The 21156-nt window shown below is 38.4% G+C and overlaps 1 protein-coding gene across 1 annotated transcript; it reads right to left on the bottom strand.

Moving 5' to 3' along the window:
* Window positions 1–12199: 12199 nt before the first annotated feature.
* On the bottom strand, window positions 12200–14510 carry LOC129425761 (uncharacterized). Its single transcript, XM_073876185.1, has one exon. It carries the CDS (start codon window positions 14371–14373, stop codon window positions 12985–12987), a length of 1389 nt encoding a protein of 462 aa, XP_073732286.1. The 5' UTR covers window positions 14374–14510; the 3' UTR covers window positions 12200–12984.
* Between the last annotated feature and the right edge of the window lie 6646 nt (window positions 14511–21156).

The raw sequence follows: 21156 nt of genomic DNA, 5'->3' as shown, positions 1-21156 counted from the left end.
CAACTGTCATTAAGTGTCATTCGTTCAATTATGTCATTTTTACTGCAAAGATGACATTGTTTGATATGTCTTTGTTATTACAACTTGACTTAAACCAATACATCATAACTTGTAATGACCACTTGACATTATCAAGACATTTTTACCAGTGATACAAATTAAATTTGTCATTAAAATATCATTAAGTGTTAAAGGATTAGTCCATTTTCTTAAAAGAAAAATTCAGATAATTTACTCACCACCATGTCATCCAGGATGTTGGTGTCTTTCTTTGTTCGGTCGAGAGGAAATTGTGTTTTTTGGGGAAAACATTGCAGGATTTTTCTAGTTTTGGTGGACTTTGGTGGAGCCCAACATTTAATACTTAACTCAACACTTGGCGGTTTTTTTCAACGGAGTTTCAAAGGACTATAAACAATCCCAAACGATGCATAAGGGTCTTATCTAGCAAAACGATTGTCATTTTTGACAATAAAAGTGACAGATGTGCACTTTTGGAGCACAGCTTCTCGTCTAGATCCGGTCGTGATGCGCCAGCGTGACCCCACGCAATACGTCATGACGTCAAGAGGTCACAGAAGACGAACGCGAAACTCCGCCCCAGTGTTTACAAGCGTCTTGAAAGAGGACCGTTGCTACGTTGTTGTATGTCAACTGATACTAATTAATGTCTTTGTGTCAGTTTATTGTTTAAAATGGTCCGCAAATTTGCGTTTTATATATGTAACACCTGACCTCCCTACGTCACTACGCATTTACGTTAGGTCGTGCTGGACCGGACCTAGACAAAAAGTTGTGGTTTAAAAGTACATATTTTTTATTTTTCTTGTCAAAAAATACCAATCGTTTCGCTAGATAAGACCCTTATGCCTCGTTTGGCATCGTTTATAGTCCTTTGAAACTCCGTTGAAAAAAACTGTTAAGTGTTAAGTGTTGGGCTCTATTTAAGTCCATTAAAATGAGAAAAATCCTGCAGTGTTTTCCTCAAAAAACATAATCTCTTCTTGATTGAACAAAGAAAGACATCAACATTTTGGATGACATGGTGGTGAGTAAATTATCTGGATTTTTCTTTTAAGAAAATGGAATAATCTTTTAATACTCTGTCATATAGTTTTATAAAAGCGTCATGCATATTTTTTTTGACCTCAACTGCAGTGGTGCAAATATAATTTGTCATTAAAATGTCATTAAGTGTTAATACAAATAGTTTTATAACAACATCATGAATATTCTTTAGTTCTTTTAAGTTTTTTTTTTTAGTTTCCTCCATGTGTTTAACAAATAAAATCAATCATTCAATAATAATAATAATAATAATAATATTAATAATTAAAATTGAAAAAAATATATTTTATTTCATTTGTAGACCGATTCATCTAAAATTAAATGAAAACTGTACAATAATGGGTTAAGCCAAGCAGCGTTGGGTCCATATCGCTGCGAAGTTAATTACATTAAATTAAATTAATTAAATGGTTAGCTAGTTTTTTCTTCTTTGTCAGAAAATGTCCAAAACTTCAATGTGAGGAAAAACAAGTTTTGTTAGTTGTCACTTTATTTATGTATTGTGCACATATATAAAGTTAAGTATAATATTTTGACGTGTCTGTTGCATTTTGTTAAGGTATTTACAATTATTTGACATCGTATTAACACTTAAGGGGGTCGCACCGGACGTGCAGCGCCGCGTCGAGTCGCGTCTAGGACAACTCAGAGATATCGTAAACCGGTAGTGCACAAGATCGCAAAATATACTTGCAAAATATACGTTAGCAGCCAATGTTGATCGTTAATGATTTGGGACAAATATGATTTTATTTATTGTTAAATTATGTGAGTGGCGCTCTGTGGCGCGACAGGGATCTGAGCAACTACCTGAGTCGTAGCTGGGCGCCGCGGACAGGCACCACCTGTCGGCGCTGGTTTGCATATACTGTAGAAAACAATGTGTTAGATTTTTTTTAGAACCTATTAACTATTTTTTATGCCCAAAATCATTAGGATATTATATAAAGATCATGTTCCATGAAGATATTGTGTCAATTTCCTACCGTAAATGATGCTGTACTAAACCAGTATACTCCTAAAATTAAGGTGGTACTTAAAGTTCTTCACAAAAAAAATATTTTTACATCTCACTTTGTCTGTGGTGCCACAAGATTCAGATTTGGTTTGATGTAGAGCTCAAGGTCTTGCAGGTAAATGTCTGGATTATAACCTAAGGTTGTTACAGATGTCGTGCAGTCACAGTTAATAAAGATTACAGGTGGATATTCATCCCGCAACAGCAGGAGGTTCATTTTCCATTGCACACTGGCCAAGCCAGCTTTCATTCATCACGTTTGAATACTGACTTCATGAAAATGTTCAGAACTTAAACCATCTACGTTTCTTTGTTAAAGATCACACGTGAAATACAAAGTCATCATTCCCATAACTACACTCCGGGTTATTTTTAACCCAATGCTGGTATAATGAGTTGAAATAAACCTATGCTGGGTTGAGTTGAAACAACCCAGCACTGCATTGCAACAACCCAGCATAGGTTTATTGATTAACCCAACATGTGTTCTGTCCAATATTTACCCAGCATTGGGATAAAAATAACCCAGCAGAATTTGTGCCTCTGGCAAATGTTTTTGTCTTTGTTTAAAAGTGACATTTGAATAATCAGCGCTTTGTTCCTCATTCATTTCTGATTTGTCATGTTCATTTGTTATTAGTCAATGAAAAAATGAATGACCCAGTTTCAAAAATATCCTACATTTTTGTGAATAAGATGTGACTTCGCCGTTTCTAAAATATATTTTAACACACAAACATGAAATCTTTTGAGGTTAACTTCTGAGTCATTTTCTCAGAAAGTGGTTACCGCTGATGCTATAACTGGCCAATAACAGAGCAGTGTTATATCTGGTGAGATGGAGACACATGCCTGACTAGATCTGCGGCCCAAATAGTACGTACTGTTTTTTGTTGGGAAAGTAGATTCTTTAGAGAGCAGAGCAAAAGAGTGCACACACGGTGTTTACGCATATCGTAATTACCGTTATTTTGTGTTGACCTTCAACTCAAAGCTGTTCAGGTCCAGTAACAGTAACAATAAAATAATATTGTGTAAATTACATTTTATTGCTTCTGCTAAATATTGCAGAACACAGTTGCTGTGTCAGGTAACAATAATAAGCACTCAGAAAACTCCCAGTCCACAAGCTGTAATTACGAACTATGAGGGTGTGAACGCTTTTTACACTCTGCAATCTTGTAATTATGGTAATTACGACATGGCGTGAACACACCTATACTAACGCAAAACCAAAGTGATGACTACAACTCATCTTTGCATTTAAACATTTCTTTATTTATTATTTGTCATGAGATGTTTACTGTAGGCTAGTTTAATTTATTGATTCAGTGATGCATTGTTTATCTAATTTGTTAATTCTGTGTAGCAAACCAACTAAACTTGCCCTCTTGCAGTGACTTATGGGTAATATCAGCTGTGAGTTCATGGACTACAATTTGGGACATTCTAATTTCAAATACTATTTAGGACGGATAGTATGCAAATTGGGATGCAGTCATTTGCTTAGATATCTCAGAAATTAAGTTGTCGAAGTTAATACAATCCGTGTCTCTTTTGCCATCTTCGTTTGATACATTCTTTACTGTTTGTGCAAACTTACCCACGAAATAGTACCTGCTACTTATACTATAAATCATTATTATTAGCTTACTTAAGAGCGCAATTTACATTCTTAAAATATTTTAAAATTCATTGCTCTATATAATGACAATATATCCAGCCCAGTCACACGAAATTACGTACCTATAGTCACGTAATTTTTTTATTATTTTTCATGATACTGTCACGAATTTCCCCGTTTTTTTGTGATTGTATCACAAATTTCTGTTTACGTGTCATTGTCACGTATGGTTACTCAACTATTTTGTCCTATTTTCTTACCATTGACGCTTCGGTTTAGGGTTAGATTTACATAAAATCACATCCTTACCCAAACCCAACTCTAACCCTAGTGCCAGACGGCAATGTTTTAAAATGTAGAAAATATTAAAAAAAAAAAAATCAGAAAAAATAGTATAAACCAATACTTAAAGTGACATCCTAACGCAAACACCAAATCTAACCCTAAACCGAAGTGAAAATGGTTTGAAAATAGGAAAAAGCAGTTGAGTAACCAATACGTGACAATGACACATAAACAGAAATTTGTGATACGATCACGAAAAAACTGGGAAATTCGTGACAGTATCACGGAAAAGACTCACAAATTCACGTGACTATAGGTATGTAATTTGGTGATACTGGGTTGATATCTGTAGAGACCCTTTACCTGATCTTCCTGAGTTTAAAAATGACCCTTCTCTTAATCATATGACATCTAAGCTGATAAGATAAAGTCACTGTGAACCCAACCTGTCTACAAGATCAGACTTCACGCCCTGGGAAGCTATGATCTGATTCATTACTAAGTTTAGACTCTGGGCCTTGGGTCAGGGAGATTTGGAAACCGTAGGAGGAAAGGAAATGATCTTCAAAGGTCCAATTTCATTAGCTTTAACTCACTCTGCCTGAATGTTGGCTAGGATGTCAAACGTTTATTGAATAAAAAAATAGACCAATGACCTTAAATTTAATTGATGCATCATAAAGGCCCACTCCCACCTACAGCGTAAATTACCTTAAATTCTCAAGACTTTATATTTGTAACAATTACAACCTTATTGTAGTGTTCACTTTATTTCATATAACGTCTAGTGTCTATGGCTTTAATCTCAGATTATTCAATGGTTCAGGTATGGCACACGTAAAAAAAATTCTTAATAAATTCTGGTGTGATGCTTCAGATTCCAGTCATCATCTGATGATGTGATGATAATTCTGCTGTCAAAGCTGATTCATTTCATCCTTCAAATACATCCACCTACTACTAAAGTCTGCACTGTGATCCTTAAGCTGGGTTGCCTGCACTTGATATATAAGAAGCGAACTTAATCTACTTAGAAGTTTAGAAAGTTAACTTTGATGTCCTTGCAAAATTTTGTCAAGATCACACATTAAGTAATATAACAAGACCTAATAAGGTTGTAGACCCAGTAGGAACTTTTCATTTGCTTGCCTTAGTTTTGTTTATGATTTTGTCACGAACCTGTCCATGTTGGAATGTGTCTACTCTGATTTTCTTCTACCAGATCAATATCACTGCCAAAATACCACAAAGCTAGCAATCGATTTCATCTCAGAACTATGTGACTGTACTATATCTTGAAGATTGCATAATCCTAACACATTGTACTGCTGTACAGCATCAAATATTTCAGATTTTTATGACCACGGGTAATAATGATAACAAGTCAGATAAAGAGGTGGATCTCCCTGTTACCATAGTAATATGTGTAGGTGAGTAAAAGTGATCAGATAACAAAAAAGTTATTGAAAATCTGATCTTCTGAAAAAAGATAAAAGTTTTGTGGGTTTTAGTTCATATCTATTGGCCTCAACAATATACAGTATGGGACTCTTATATAAAGTCTTAGAATTATGGTTATATAAAGTCTTAGAATTATGGGATTAGGAGCATCAAATTTAGATTTAAATCATTGATTTCAATCTTTACAACCCAGTCTCACCCCATGTCGTCAATATTTGACGACACTTGACCATTCGTCAATATGTGACGCGGAGGGTATACCTTTCGCGTCATTTTTTGACGAACTGGGGACTTCAATACTATTACGTCCGTTGCATTCTCTTCTCCTATTTTCTTACCATTTTCGCGTCGGTTTAGGGTTAGATTTACATAATGACATCCCTACCCAAACCTAACTCTAACCCCAACGCCAGGTGACAACTGTTTCTAACCCCAACGCCAGGTGACAACTGTTTAATTTCGCGCACACTGTTTAATTTCGCGTACACTGTTTAATTTTGCGTAATCTAACCCTAAACCGACGCGAAAATGGTAAGAAAATAGGAGAAGAGAATGCAACGGACGTAATAGTATTGAAGTCCCCAGTTCGTCAAAAAATGACGCGAAAGGTATACCCTCCGCGTCACATATTGACGAATGGTCAAGTATCGTCAAATATTGACGACATGGTGTGAGACTGTGTTAATCTTTGACACGATCTTACTTACAAAATTTCACAAAATGATTTTACATTAAAGATGCCGTAGAATGTAAAACTGTATTTATGTAGGCATAGATGAATAATAAGAGTTCTGTACATGGTAATGACATATCATAAGTCATTCCTTCAAATTTAAACCTCATGCATGCAAAAGACAGCTGGAAAACAGACCAATCTCAACATAACACAAACTGTGACCTACAGTCGAGATGTATGCCCCAACATTAAATTACACATTAAATTAAGTACAATGTTGTTACAATGCTAAAAACAAAGTTGCGACTCTTGAGTTAGCGCTATATGCTAGCATTTATGGGTTAAGTTCTACTATTGAGTTTACAGTAACATTTTGCTGGTCTTTACTGAAAAAACACAAACTTATTACTCAGAATTGTCCATTAACAATTTCCAAACATTTGATTATTCCTCAAATTCAGTATCTTCGTCTGATACAGGCTCAAACATGAGGTCTGTTTACACACACACAGAGCTACTGAAAGAGCTGCTCTGTGAAACAGCCAATCAGAGCAGAGCTCAACATTATTATTCATGACCCTTCCAAATAAGGTAATGATAGACCATTTCATTCTAAGGACAAATCCTTGCATGGTAAATAGACATGTAAAACCATATCTTGATAATTGTTGCACATAATAAAGCCACAAACCTTCTATGTAAATATCAGAGAACAATTTAAAGAGCACCTATTTCATTGCTAAAAACAACGTCCGGTTTCTCTTTCTGAAACACACAGATTTGTGTTCCTGATTGGCCAGCTAAACTGTACGTTATGATTGGCCTGAATACCTCTGACGTCAGCCGGAAATGTGACGCTCCTTACCATGTTTAAAAGATTCGGTCACAGTGCAATGCTAACAGGAGTTAACTTACAGGCTGTAAAGTCTGAAGCGGGAGGATTTATGATAATGTCGGTCTTGTCTACATCACCAATCGCAGGAAGTAAAATGTTGCCTACAATCCATGTGCTTGTTGTAGTCCAAGAAAAGAGATTTACGTTGGAGACAATAACTAGCGTCATTGTTTATTTTGGGGTGTGTACCTTTTGCATATCGTTAACATGAACTAATACACACTTACACACCAAAGGAAATTTAAAAACGTAAATTGGACAATTGGTGCTCTTTAACATATTAATTTCAATGCATTCTTTGGCACCTTTAAGTAGGATGATTTAGAAAACAGTAAATCACAAAAAAAATCAATTTAGCTGGGTTTTCGGAGACTGGGTCTCATATGAGAGAAAAAGAATTAAGATAAATCTAGACTGGAAAATTGAAACACACGGGTCATGAAGCCATAATTTAATAAAGCCAGAGCTATAATGAGCTAAACTTATGGGGAGATACACAAATGTCACTTTCATGACATTTATCAATGGCTAGCTGTGAATTATGACATGCTGAGATCAAAAGACGACACAGGGGCAAGTAATTTAAACCGCCTCGGAAGCCGTTTAGATTTTGTGTTCTCTCATTTAAGATGACGTGGCTTTTAAAAGAGAAAACGGGCTGGGGTAACCGCAATTAAAATGGTAAAGGTCATCGTGGTGCAGTGTCTTCGAACAAATGTAGATCAGTAAGTGATAGCGAGCGATGAGCGATGAGAGCGTATCAGGACAAACCGGCGAGTTACCCAGCTGTCTCTGAGCGACTGTATTGAACTCAGTGGTATGTGTATGTGGGAGTGTGGTTTACAGAGAGCTGCATTGTGGTCAATCAATACCAAAAAGTGCTAATAGAGGAACAAAAGATAAATGTGTGTGCTTCTGTTGACTTTATTTTAGACCTCAGGTGACCTGTTGCGTTTATTCTAGAGTACTGTATGTTCAGCCAGGAATGCAGGACTTGAATCTAACAAACTGTGACAACAACAAACTTATTTGCTTCCCATGTGACTTTAAAGTCCCCATGTAGTTGATCATTTTATTCCTTAAAGGGGACATATGATGACAATCTGACTTTTATAAGTGCTTAAAGGAACAGTATGTAGGATTGTGGCCAAAAGTGGTATTGCAATCACAAAACTTGTGGCTAAACCTGGTACTGCAATCACACAACTGGTGGCCAATACACAAAATGATAACATAAACATCAGTTGAGGGCTGCAACTCCACTTTTTAAATGACAATATTCTGGCCAGACCACTGTTGTCAGTGATATAAGTATTTGAAATGAAAATAATTTCTTAATGTCAAGTGACATGTAAGAGCCATTTTAAGATTAATTGATATAAATTTCTTACATACTGTTCCCTTAAGTTTAAGTGCTATAATTGCTACCCAGTCTCACAAAATTATGTACCTATAGACCGTTTCATAGGGCGCACGTGCGATGACGCGATAAGCGTCTGGTCCGAACTTTACTTCCGGTTTCTGTTTGTTTAATGGTATGACTAGTTGCTGTAATTGAACTCTTAAACAAATACCTTGTCGAAAATAACAATGTTTTGTGTTCCTATGTAATCTACGTGTTGTTTATCTACGTTTTGCTTGTTATATAAATAAACTACTTTAAAAAGACTTTGTTGTTATTTATACTTCTCAGAGTTTACCGGAAGTTACGTGATTACCACGAAAGCCGCGTGTTTATGTTGTTACTGCTGAAACCGTCTATAGTCACATAATTTTTTGATTCTTTTTTGTGATACTGTCACGAATTTCCGCGGTTTTTCGAGATCGGATCACGAATTTCTGTTTATGTGTCATTGTCACTTATTGGTTACTCTTTACTGCTTTTTCCTATTTTTAAACAATTTTCGCTTCGGTTTAGGGTTAGATTTGGTGTTTGCATTAGGATGTCACTGAAAGTATTGGTTTATACTATTTTTTCTGATTTCTTTTTTATATTTTCTAAATTTTAAAACATTGTCGCCTGGTGTTAGGGTTAGTTGGGTTTGGGTAAGGATGTCATTTTATGTAAATCTAACCCTAAACTGAAGCGACAATGGTAAGAAAATAGGACAAAACTGTTGAATAACTAATTTGTGACAGTGACACATAAACAGAAATTCGTGATACGATCACGAAAAAACAAGGAAATTCGTGACAGTATCACAAAAAGAATAAAAAAATTACGTTAATATAGGTACGTAATTTCGTGTGACTGGGCTGTATAATTGGGTCCCTAGTGCTTGTATCAACCTAGAAAATGTGAAAAAAAACAGTCACTTCATTAAACAGTAAGGTCATTAAAATTTGTCTCCCCTTGTGATGTCAGAAGGTGATAATACCACCCCTTAATCTGCCCTATCCAACCACGACACCTCCATTTAGTGCAGCTCATTTGCATTTAAAAGGACCAAGCACCAATAACAAGGATTCTCTTTCTATCACAACCAGCTATCACAACCTGATCTCACCTATTTTACATGGTGGCACTTTCATATGAATTTGGAAGCCCCATTGAATAAAGCTCCACTTCTAACCCCTAACATCAAGGGACAAAAGCAGATCGTACTAAAATGATTGTATGAATTCATCTGAATCATCCACCTCGTAAAATAGGTACGTATTGCTATGAGATTGTGTTGGTAGTCATTTGCATTACTGCAAGTAAGCTTGAAACCACTAATGGATGCTAATCATAATTGTTGTTTGCGTAGTTTAGTTTTACTCTGCCTTGTGACCACAGCATATTTGCTGGAAGTGTTGCAATAGTCATTTAACACGTTTGTCAGTGAGCAATGTCTGGGAAGGAAATTCAATTTAATCGACAAACCGCTTGTAGGAGGCAAACCTGAGAAGATTGAATTAGTTGCTGTTGTACGGCCAGATATACGACAACAACCTGCAGGGAGCGTTTAAAGTGCCCATGAGACGACAAAAAGACATTAAGAAGGAAAAACAACCGTTATGGTTCAACACAGACCGAGTCAACACACACATCTATTTGGCCAGTGTCCACGCATCTCCTGTTTTATAAGAAATGCTCAGTACCTATTACTGTCTGTGCCCAGATAAAGAACTTACCCAGAATAGACCTTTATATCGATTCTTTACGTTTCTGTCTTATTTTTATCTCGTTGTTCTCGGTAGCACTAATTTGGCCCTGCTGTCTTGTCCCCATGTGCAGAACAAAATTAACATGGTGGCATTACTTAAAAACATTTGTGGGCTTTGTTCACGGTCCGCCTGCATCCCACCGTTGAACAGAGAAGAGCTGGAGGCGAGATCCACAGATGCATCGGGACTTTTACCACGAGGGAGACTGAAAACCCATCTCTCTCTTTGATGTCTGGAATGTTTTGGGTTCCTATTATCTTCTGAACACAGAGCTGCTTAGATGCTTTAGTTTGCAGGGAAAGGCTGCGTTTTAACACCGAGCAGTGTGTGTTGGTAGACAATAGGTTTTTTAAAAATTTGGTGAGTTGCACAAACATGTCTAGGTTACTTTAATTCCAAGTCAAGTCAATAAAAAGTGTAACAGCATAGTGCAAATGGTGTTGTACAGTTGTAGCTGTGTTTTAGTTATTTCAGTAATTGTAATGAATTATAAATTGGGATCAGAAAATATTAAATACAAACAAATATTGCCATTATGTAATAAAGAAATATAGCCTACTGTCATTTTAAGTGCACCTATTTCATTGCTAAAAACAACTTTATTTTGTGTATTTGGTATAATACAATGTGTTGCGCAAGGTTTATGGTTAAAAAAACACGTTATTTTCCACATAGCGTACATTTTTGTAGCTCCAAATATCACTGTCTTCCTGAAACGCACTGATTTTGTACAAAATTCATTGATTTGAAAAGCTAATATGTAGTCTGTACGTTGTGATTGGCCTGAATACCTTTTATGTCAGTTGGAAATGTGAAGCTCCTTACCATGTTTGAAAGATTTGCGCACAATGCAATGCTAACAGGAGTTAACTTACAGGCTGTGAGTCTGAAGCGGGAGGAATTATTACAATGTCCTCTTGTCCACGTCAACAGGCTCAGGAAGTAAACTGTTGCCTACAATCCGTGTGTTTGTTGTAGCCCACGAAAAAAACTGTACGTTGAAAACGATAACTTGCGTCATCGTTTATTTTGGGGTTTGTACCTTTTGCATATCGTTAACATGTACTAATACACACCTACAAACCAAAGGAAATGTAAAATCGGGAATCGTACCATAGGTGCTCTTTCACTAGCAAGGACCACGCCACAACTGCATAGAATTGCTAATAGATTTATTAGAGAATAAGGGTCGAAAGGGAATGGGAAAAGGAGAAGTTACGTCGATTCTCCATCTGGCTGATCAGGGAGTCTGACCCGGGAGACTCAGAGGGGGGGCTTCGTCTCGGTAGGCAGTAAGCTGAGTTACTTGAAGACCCCCCTGGATACAGCCTGTGAAAGTAAATTTGGGATGTTAGAGATTGAAGGAGAGAAGAGTGGGGTCGAGGGGGAAGTGGGATGGAAGGATGAATTTAGATGGGGAAGGGTGGGTGGGGTCGAAGTTAGAGGTTGGAGGGGGGGGGGGGGGGGGGTCGGGGGTGAAGTGGGATGAAAGGGAGGGCTGGGTGGGGTCGAAAAAACTGAGACAAACGTGTGTTGAAGGTAGGTTCGTTGTATATATACACAAACGGGAAATGAGCTGATTAGTTGAGGCGTGGTCCTGCTCCTGAACCTTAATTAACTTGTTAACTTCATTTCACTAGCAAGGACCACGCCACAACTGCATAGAATTGCTAATAGATTTATTAGAGAATAAGGGTCGAAAGGGAATGGGAAAAGGAGAAGTTACGTCGATTCTCCATCTGGCTGATCAGGGAGTCTGACCCGGGAGACTCAGAGTGGGGGCTTCGTCTCGGTAGGCAGTAAGCTGAGTTACTTGAAGACCCCCAAAAGGTTGGATGAAACGATACGGGCTTGGGCTTGACGGAGATCGTGAAGATTATTACGGATGTACGAGCGGTATGCTTCAGATGACCAGCGACCTAAGACCCTGATCGTCTCATCTGAGATGCCCATCCTGGCGGCTGTAGTGGCAGCTCCGATCCGGAATGAATGTAGAGAGTAACGTTCGGGGGATATGCCAGAGGTCCTGAGAATATTTTGGAAGTGTTTGTTAAACCAAAATCTTGTAGCCATTTTCCTGTTTTCTGTGAGAAAGAGTGGTTCTTTGGGAGATGAATGATTGGCATATCTAGAAGAAACATATTCCAAAATCGGCTCATAAGGACTGAGGAATGAGTGGAGGCGAAATATGTATATTGGAAATGACTCTCCAAGTTGGTCGGTTTTGCTTCTCTTTAGGTTATAGATCAGAGAATCTGACGTATGAGTGGTGATGTCTGAGAGGCTGGGATGGATGGCTGGATCGAAGGTTGAAGTCGACGGGGCGAATTCAGAGCATCTCAGGAAGCCGAAAAAAGCAAGAAGGAACATGCATTCTAATGTTTGGTTGGTCGATGGGCTTGAGTAGCCAGAACGTAGTGTGTAGATGCATTGGCTGAGGAGGTCAGAAGTTAAAGCCAGGCATTTAACGTTGGGGATTGGTTCTTGTTTTCGTAGACCTTTAATCAGCATAGATACGTGAGGGTGAGAAATGGTTTGGCATTGGTCGCCAGTGGCGAGTTTGTAAATGAAGTTAATTCCAGATAGATAAGTCTGAATGGAGGAAGCCCTGATGTTTTGGTAGGAATGGGCGTGAGTAACGAAATTGCAGATGGACCCAACATTCATTAGAAGGAATGAGAGTTGGTAGAAGAAATGGTACGCCTTGAAACAATTCCAACCGGTCAAGTAAGCGGAGAGGGTACTCTGGGCAAGGCCATTGAGAATAGCTTCTCTCGAAGCTTGTGAAAGGTTTTCCAGCTGTGGATTTAGTTGAAGATGGTGGCTGAAAACGGTGGAACTGGCGTGGGATGCATGTCTGATTCTGGAGCTAAGATTCTGAACTTCTGAAAAGAAAAACGGGACAATGAGTCAGCTATGCTATTGCAGTATCCTGGAATGTGTGCTGCTCTGATGATGAACTGATGTTTCGCTGATATAAGTGTCAGTCTGCGGACTAATTGCATGATAGCCAGGGAACGGGATCTGCCTTTATTTATGATTTCGACTACTGCCGAGTTATCGGAGTGGATGAGTATGGAATGTCGGGACCATTCGTGCCCCCAAAGGATGGCCGCTATGATGACGGGATACATTTCGTAAAGTGCGGATGAGGGAAAATCTGACTGCTGGATTAGATTGCTGAACTCTGGTGGCCACTCAGAAGCGAACCAGCGACCGCTGTAGTAGCCGCCGAATCTGATGGAAGGCGCTGCGTCTGTGTACATCTGGATGTCTTCTGGATGTGTGATGTAGTCGTTATAAAAGAAGGATATGCTGTTCCATGAAGACAGGAATTGCTGCCAAAGCCGCATTTCCATTTTGCAAGCTTCATCCAAGGTGATTTTATCATGTAGAGAGGGTATTGTTGCTGCTTTTGCTAGTAGGTTGGAAATAAAGGACTTTCCTTGGGGAATTATTCTGATGGCGTAGTTGAGGTGGCCGAGGAGCGCTAGCAGTTGTTGCTTTGTGCATCTGTCTGCTAGAATGTAGTTTGATAGGAGCAATGCAATGCGTTGTATTTTCTCCAGAGGTAGAGATGCTTGAAAAGAGATAGAGTCTAGGGTGATGCCTAAAAACTCGATGGAGGTGCAGGGCCCTAAGGTCTTTTCTTTTGAAAGGGGTACAGCTATTTCAGAAAACACTTTGACGAGGGTGGAAAGTCCTGAATGTGGAGGTGCGGATGTAGGTGTGATGATGAGGAAGTCATCGAGGAGGTGGAGGACGTAGGGAAGCTTGTGGTTATTGATGAGAATCCAACATAAAGCCTCCGAGAGGGAGTCGAAGATCTTCGGGCTGCTTCTGCAGCCGAAAGTGAGGCGCACTGAAAAATAATAAGCTCCTTTCCAGAATATTCCAAAGAAACGCCAAAATTCTGGGTGAATGGGTAGGACTTTGAAAGCACTGGTGATGTCTGCTTTAGAGAGCCATGCCCCATGGCCTGCTTTGCGGATGAGAGTGATGGCTTGTTCGATGGAAGCGTATTTCATGGAGAAGTCTGGGGCTGGAATGATGCTATTGATGCTGGGAACGTATGTGCCGTGTGGAGAGGACAGGTCTATAATTAATCTCTTTTTCCCGGAGTATTTCCTGGTGGCGATTCCAATGGGGCTGATGCGAAAAAGAGAGAAAGGAGGTTCTTTTAACGGGCCTATCATGAAACCTTCTTGGACTTCTTTGGCTATTAATGTGTCGACGATGTCTGGTTCTGAGAGGGCGGATTGGAGGTTATGTGAGATATGAGAAGTGTCTGGGATTATTTCTATGCCTGGAAGGAAGCCGTTTTTGAATCCATTAATGAGGAAGTCTACGAATTCTCTGTCGGGGTGGTCTAGTAAGGCGGTGGCTAATTCTTCTACCTTGACTGGTGTGTTAAGATACTGTAATAGTCAGTCGGGAACAGTAGTTGGGTTGTGGGGGCAGGAGGGTTTGGAGTGGGCGCCTCCGCAGAAGGAGCAGGTGTGTAGGAATCTGCAGTTGGAAAGAGAGCAGCCGAGATGATTGAAGTTGTTGCACACCATCCTGCCTCCTTGGTAGAGGATCGGTCGTCCTCTTTTGTCAATGCTTTTGGGAGGAACGTTGGCTGTGGGCTGTGTGTAGAGAGGTTTCGGAATTAAAGGAGGAGGTGGAGCTGCTGCGGATAATCTATTGAATACTGATGTTTTGCGTGAGGAAGGTTGGGATTGGGAGGGTGTGATGGTGCATGCTGAAGCTGGATGTGATGGTGCCCCGCATAGTTCACACGACATGGAAGTGCGTGCTGCAAAGATCCGACAGTAGAGTTCTGCATCAAGAGTGCCCCAGTAGGTCCCCTGATTGAATTGCTGTAACCGGCCTGCTACTTGGGTGGCGAAAAGAACATGATAGTTGTAGAAGCCTGTTCCTCCGAAGCGCACAGCCATGTCTAAAATGATTGAGAGGTTCTCGTCTAGCTCGGTTCTTCGATCGGGATAAACGGAGCAAATTATATCTCTGTAAATCGAGAAAGCTAAAGCGAATTCGGTGGGAGTGAGTTCCTTAGAACGAGAGTTTAATGGCTGACTGAACTGCATTAAGCCTTGGCTGGTTTGCAGCTCTCTGGGCTGGCTGTTATTTATGAGGGACGGATGGAGGAGCTGGGCTAGATCTGTATAGTTACCTGATAAGATCTGAAGACGTAAGCCTGAAGAGACTGGGGAGGGTCGGTGAATTGATGAAGCTGGACGAGGAGGCGGAGCGGCTGTGGCCAGGGTATATGGACTAGTATTTATTTGGAGGATGTGGGGGTTTTGAGAAAGGGAGGGGTATGGTTGGGGGGGGAGGGGGAGCAGGGTTGGATTAGTTTGATAAAATGAAGAAATAGGAGGAGGTTGAAAAGGTCCACTGAGAGGTAGAAACCCTGTGTTTGCTGCAAGAGGGACTTGGATAGGGTTATTTTGTAAGGAAGAATCGGAAATGACAGGAGCTATGTGGCTGTTGGTGCCGGAAGAAAGGGTAGAAGAATGGATGCTGGGATGGAGGGATGAATGACTGTAGAGATTTTGAGCTGTTTGTGAATTTAAATATGCAAAGAAAGATGTCATAAATTGTGTTAAATCTGATGAGGAAGTTGCGGATGTTGAGGGTAGTATTGCTTGGTCTCCGCTAGGTGGCGCACATGTTTCTGGCTGAGGTCGCCGTGGAGGCAGTGCGGTGACGTCATGAGTGACGATTGGAGGATCGCGTGTCAGAGCCGGAAGTGTTGGAGGCTCGGGATTTGAAATTGGAGTCTGTGTAGATGCTGTGAAAAGCTGAAAAAGTCTTGCTTTATTGTCAGATCGGCTGAAGTGGATACCTTTATCTTTAAGAGCTCGCTGGAGGCGAGCCACGGTCCAATTCTTGATGGCATTCTCTCTTCTGGGGGACGTCGCGTGAGTGCGCTGAGAATTATTGCGGTTTGTTGTGTAATGGCGCGGTTGACGAGGAGAGCGTTTGCGCCGGCTTTCGTGCCTGTAGCGATCGTTGGTAGTTCTCGTTTGCGGAGGAGAATGATCCTGACGAGTCGGGGTTGGAGAAATCTTCGATGATGAACTGTGCCGTGAATGCCCGCTAGATCGAGGGATTTCTACGACGGAACGCAACCGGTGTGGATTTTGGCTGCCCGGGGATTGTTGTGAAGACATGACGATGCTCTGTGACGGAGAAGAGTTTCCGAATAGGTCGTCTTCTGCAGCTCGGAATCCATGTCGAAAAAACTGAGACAAACGTGTGTTGAAGGTAGGTTCGTTGTATATATACACAAACGGGAAATGAGCTGATTAGTTGAGGCGTGGTCCTGCTCCTGAACCTTAATTAACTTGTTAACTTCATTAAAAAAAAAAACGTATAGTGTAAGTATAGATAAGAATTATTTATTTTGCATTATGATTGGTTAAAATGTACGGAGCCCCTAAGGGGACATGGAGAAAAAATTAAAGAAAGTTTAGTTTTGCGTGCGCACGTGAAACTATTGCATTTAGTTTCGCGCAAAAACATGAAACTTTCGCGCGCACACGTGAAACTATCGCGTGCGCGCGTGAAAGCGAAAGTTTCATGGCGCGCGCGATAGTTTCACATGCTCACGCGAAACTTAACTTTAAAAAAAAATTCTGCACATGAAGGTTTCGCGTGAGCACATAAGAGTTTCACATAAGCACGCAAAAGTTTCACGTTAGCCCACGAAAGTTTCACGTTAGCACATGAAACTAAACTTTAGATTTTGTCACCTTAGGGGCTTGGTAGAAATGTGCTTAAAGGGATAGTTCACCCAAAAATTTTAAATTCTGGCATTAATTACTCAACCAAGTTGGTACAAACCTGTTTCATTGAACACAAAAGAAGATATTTGTAATCAAGCAAGAAACAGGAGCGACATTGACTTCCATAGAAGGAAAGAAAAAAATACTTTATACCAGTTTGGCTACAAACATTGCTTAAAATATTTTTTTTTTAAAGAAATTGATATGGGTTTGAAACAACTTGAGGGTGAGTAAATGATGACAGAATTTTCATTTTGGGGTAAACTATCCCCCAAAATAGAATATATAAATATAAAATCTGAATTTTTTTAATTTTCTCTTTAATTTTTTCCCTTAAAATTTTCGTAAAAATAATGCTGATAAAAAGTGTTCTTCACATCGATTCTACAGAACAACCATTTTTGGAACCCAAAACAAAACGCATTGTAGTCAAAGGTTAAAACAATCATTTCTTTCTTAGTCTGTATGGTCAAAATGGTCCCTGGCTGTCACTAGGGATGTACCCTTTCAAATAGTACACCTTTGCACCTAAAGAGTTCATATTAGTACCCCAAAGGTACATATTGGGACCTTTTTAAAGGGTACCGTACTGCCCCCAGTGACAGTTTGGGACCATTTTTTGTCCACTATAAAAAAACTTTATACAACAGGATGCCTGCCTGACAATGAAACCTTTTATTGTTGTCATCACAAGTAGGTATTCTGTCTTCAACATGATCTCTTAAATATTATTATTCATGATTATTATTCTGACTATTCTCATTGGTCACATTAAGCCAAGCAAGTTTTCTTCACCCTTGCCAGGATGAACAGACTGGTGGGAGGAGTCAAACTTGGCATTGGGACATTTCTCATGTCATTGCATGCTAATGAAGATGGATGTCCTCACTGACATGCTGTTCATGTGACCGTATTCATTGTCTTGACGTGTTGTGATGCCAAATGGGGTAAAATCCCCAGCTGTGTTGTGACTACATCTTACACGCTTTTGTCTCTATTAGAAACAAGAACGATGTCTAATATGTGTAAAAATAATAATATTTCAAAATGTGCAGAGACTGGTGTTGTGTCAACAATGACTTTACATTTACATTTTACATGTTTGCATTAACGCAATTAAATATGATAATAAAGCATATTTGGTGTCCTGTCCGAGGGGAGGGCTCCAATCTGGGAATTTTAGCCTCTGACTGACCCCTTTCTTAACTGGGATAGGTACCAGCTGAGAGTGTGGCATAGGGGTGGAGGAGAGACGCTGCACAAACTGTCACAGGAAAGAAGTGAGGGATGGCTATTCTCAGAAATAAGGTACAAAAGTTGTCACTGGGACATGTCCCAATATGTACCATTTAGGTACAGATATGTATACATTTGGTACAAATGTGTGTTTTTTAAGTGTTTACTAACATGCACTCTTAAGATACAAAGGTGTACTTTTTAAAAGTTTACTGGCCCAGTGACAGTGTTTGTACAAGTTTGTGCAAAAAATGATTTTTAAGAAAAAATGTAGTATTTTTGTCTTGTTTTCAGTAAAAATATCTAAAAATTCTTAAATTAAGATGCTTTCCTCGATGAGCAAAATGACCCAAGAAAATAAGTCAAACAAGCAAAAAAAAAAAAAAAAATCTGCCAATGGGGTAGCAAAAAATCTTGAACATTTTTCTTAAACACTAAATTCAAGAAAAATAAAAAAATTGCTTACCCCATTGCCAAATTTTGTTGTTCGTTTTATGCACAAAATCACTTAAATTTGAAATTTTTGGTCTAAAAACTAGACTTATTTTCTTCGTTTTGCTTATTGAGGAAAAGCATCTTAATTTAAGAATTTTTAGATATTTTTATTGAAAACAAGACAAAAATACTAAGAATTTTTTTTCTTAAAAATCATTTTTGCAGTGCACTTTTTCTCTGAGATATCTTTGTGCTGATTAATGAAATACATTTGCTGAAATATATGTTTACAAAAAAATATTTTTGCCTATATTTTTTTGACATTTTTTGTATATTTTGAAATATATTTTAAAAATAAATACATTTATAAGCATTAAAACCTATATTCAGTCCTCCATAATTTCGATTGAAATACATTTTGAAATATATGTTGATATATCAAGGTTAAAATATATTTAAACTAAATATATTTCCAAATTCAAAAATATATTTAATTGAGCATTACTTTCTACAAAATATATTTAGCATATATTAAAAATATATTTTTGGCCAGTGAAATGTTTTTTTTTTTTGCCGTATGGGTGCTGCTCCTAATCTAAGTTAAATAGACTGCATTTAGGCATTTTTTTTATTAAAATTTACTTATTAAAGTGAGGAAAACAACACAGTGATTTATTATAGGGAGGCAATAATATGAAAAACTTTACAAGATGCTGTAGCTCAAAATCCATTTTACTAGCTGCAGTTCATATTTATCCGTGTATGCAGCTCAGCCACAAAGTGTGACTTGGATGACTGGTCGTGTCGACTGTGATAATGCAGTTTCTCAAAAGACGAACGTGTTTAAATGGAGAAATGAGAAAAAGAGAGAACAAATATTCTGGGTGAGATCTCTCGCCGCTATTTTTAGAGACCCTCTGCTGATTTCCCAAACTTGAAAACAAGCTCTATTATCAGCTCGGTGTATTTATGTAACCCCATTCCCTAATGTGAGAGCACAGTAAAAAAAATGGAGGTCACATGTGTCCGTAAGACGTTAATTAAAATATATTCTGGCTTTAAGCCATTGAGAGCGGCGAGCTCGGCTAGTAACAGCGAACTGCTAACAACTTGATGAGTGCTGATGAAATTAGGATGTGTGCTCATATGTGGTGTAATTATGTCCCAGTCAATGTGTTTGTGTGGTATTAGGTCAAGTCCATTTCATTGTTGCTTATATAACTACGGTGAAGTATGGATTCAGGCCACACGTCCGACTGAAGATTCTGGCCCCCTGTGCTGTTAAAAATAACTACAATACAATAGCCCCGCTCGGTTATAACCTTCAAAACATGTCAAAATCTCTTGTTATTCAATAAAACTCTCATCAGGAAGGGCAGTGAGCGGTCTTGTTTTGGTAAGGGTGAGTTTGAAAGCGTTCAGGCCGTAGGGTGCATGGATCTGGGACAAGTTTGCAGCTGTTGATTTTGGGCCATCTAGAAAAAGCTACAAAACAAGTGAATCTCTGTTACAGATATATATCAAAATCATCACCTCTGCTTTTCTCCTTTTTCTTTTAACAAACTGCCAAAGCAATTTTAAATTCATACTTAATTACAATTATATCGTTTTTAGTGCTGGGCAAAGATTAATCGCGATTAATCGCATACAAAATAAAACTGATTTTTTGCATAATATATGTGCGTGTTCTGTGTCTAATTATTGTGTATATTTAACCACACACACATTCATATATTCATTTCAGAATTGTTTTACTTATATATATATTTTTTTAAATGTATTTTTAATATAGAATATATAAAAATATAAATAAATATATATAAACATGTAAATGTTTTTTAAATACATACATGAATGTGTGTGTATTTATTTATACATAATAATTACACACAGCACATACTCATATATTATGCAAAAATCACTTTTATTTTGTATGCGATTAATCGTGATTAATCTTTGCCCAGCACTAATAGTTTTATTATTATTATTAAAGTTTTAGGTTAAGTAACCGGTTGAGCAATGAATTAAGCAATGCAAAGGTAATAAGTTCGATCCCAGGAGCACATAAACTGTAAAATATATAAATTGAATAAACTGTAAGTCGCTTTAAATAAAAACGTGTCACATGCATAAAAAATGTAAACAAATCAGCTTTGACCCATATGTGTCCTCTGATTCACCTTTGGGGTTCAGCAGGTGTTGTCAGATGAACTTAAAAATGTTCAACATTTAGATTATCCTCCGAGCATTTTGAAGTTGTAAAACAAGTTGGTTAGGAATCCATAGCTTAACTATGGGTGCACCAAATAGTTATTAATGACTCACAAATGACTAATGATCGGTTAAAAAGATTTTTCCTTAAGCAGTGTTTACTAAAGGTTTTACGGTGACAAACCCCTCCAAACATTTACAGTCATACAAAATATATTAATATACTGTAGCACATTGCGCATATCAGGATTGGACTAGTTATATTCAAATTAGAGATGCACCAATAGTCAATAATTGGTATCG

This window comes from Misgurnus anguillicaudatus, chromosome 14, assembly GCF_027580225.2.
Source record: "Misgurnus anguillicaudatus chromosome 14, ASM2758022v2, whole genome shotgun sequence".
NCBI classification, from domain to species: Eukaryota; Metazoa; Chordata; class Actinopteri; order Cypriniformes; family Cobitidae; genus Misgurnus; species Misgurnus anguillicaudatus.
Note: the sequence above shows the minus strand (reverse complement) of the source record. Positions and strands in the feature narration are given on the sequence as shown.

Bases quoted from the DNA above. Each gene is read 5' to 3' on its own strand.
- LOC129425761 (XM_073876185.1), bottom strand. From the start codon at position 14,373: ATGATAGGCCCGTTAAAAGAACCTCCTTTCTCTCTTTTTCGCATCAGC.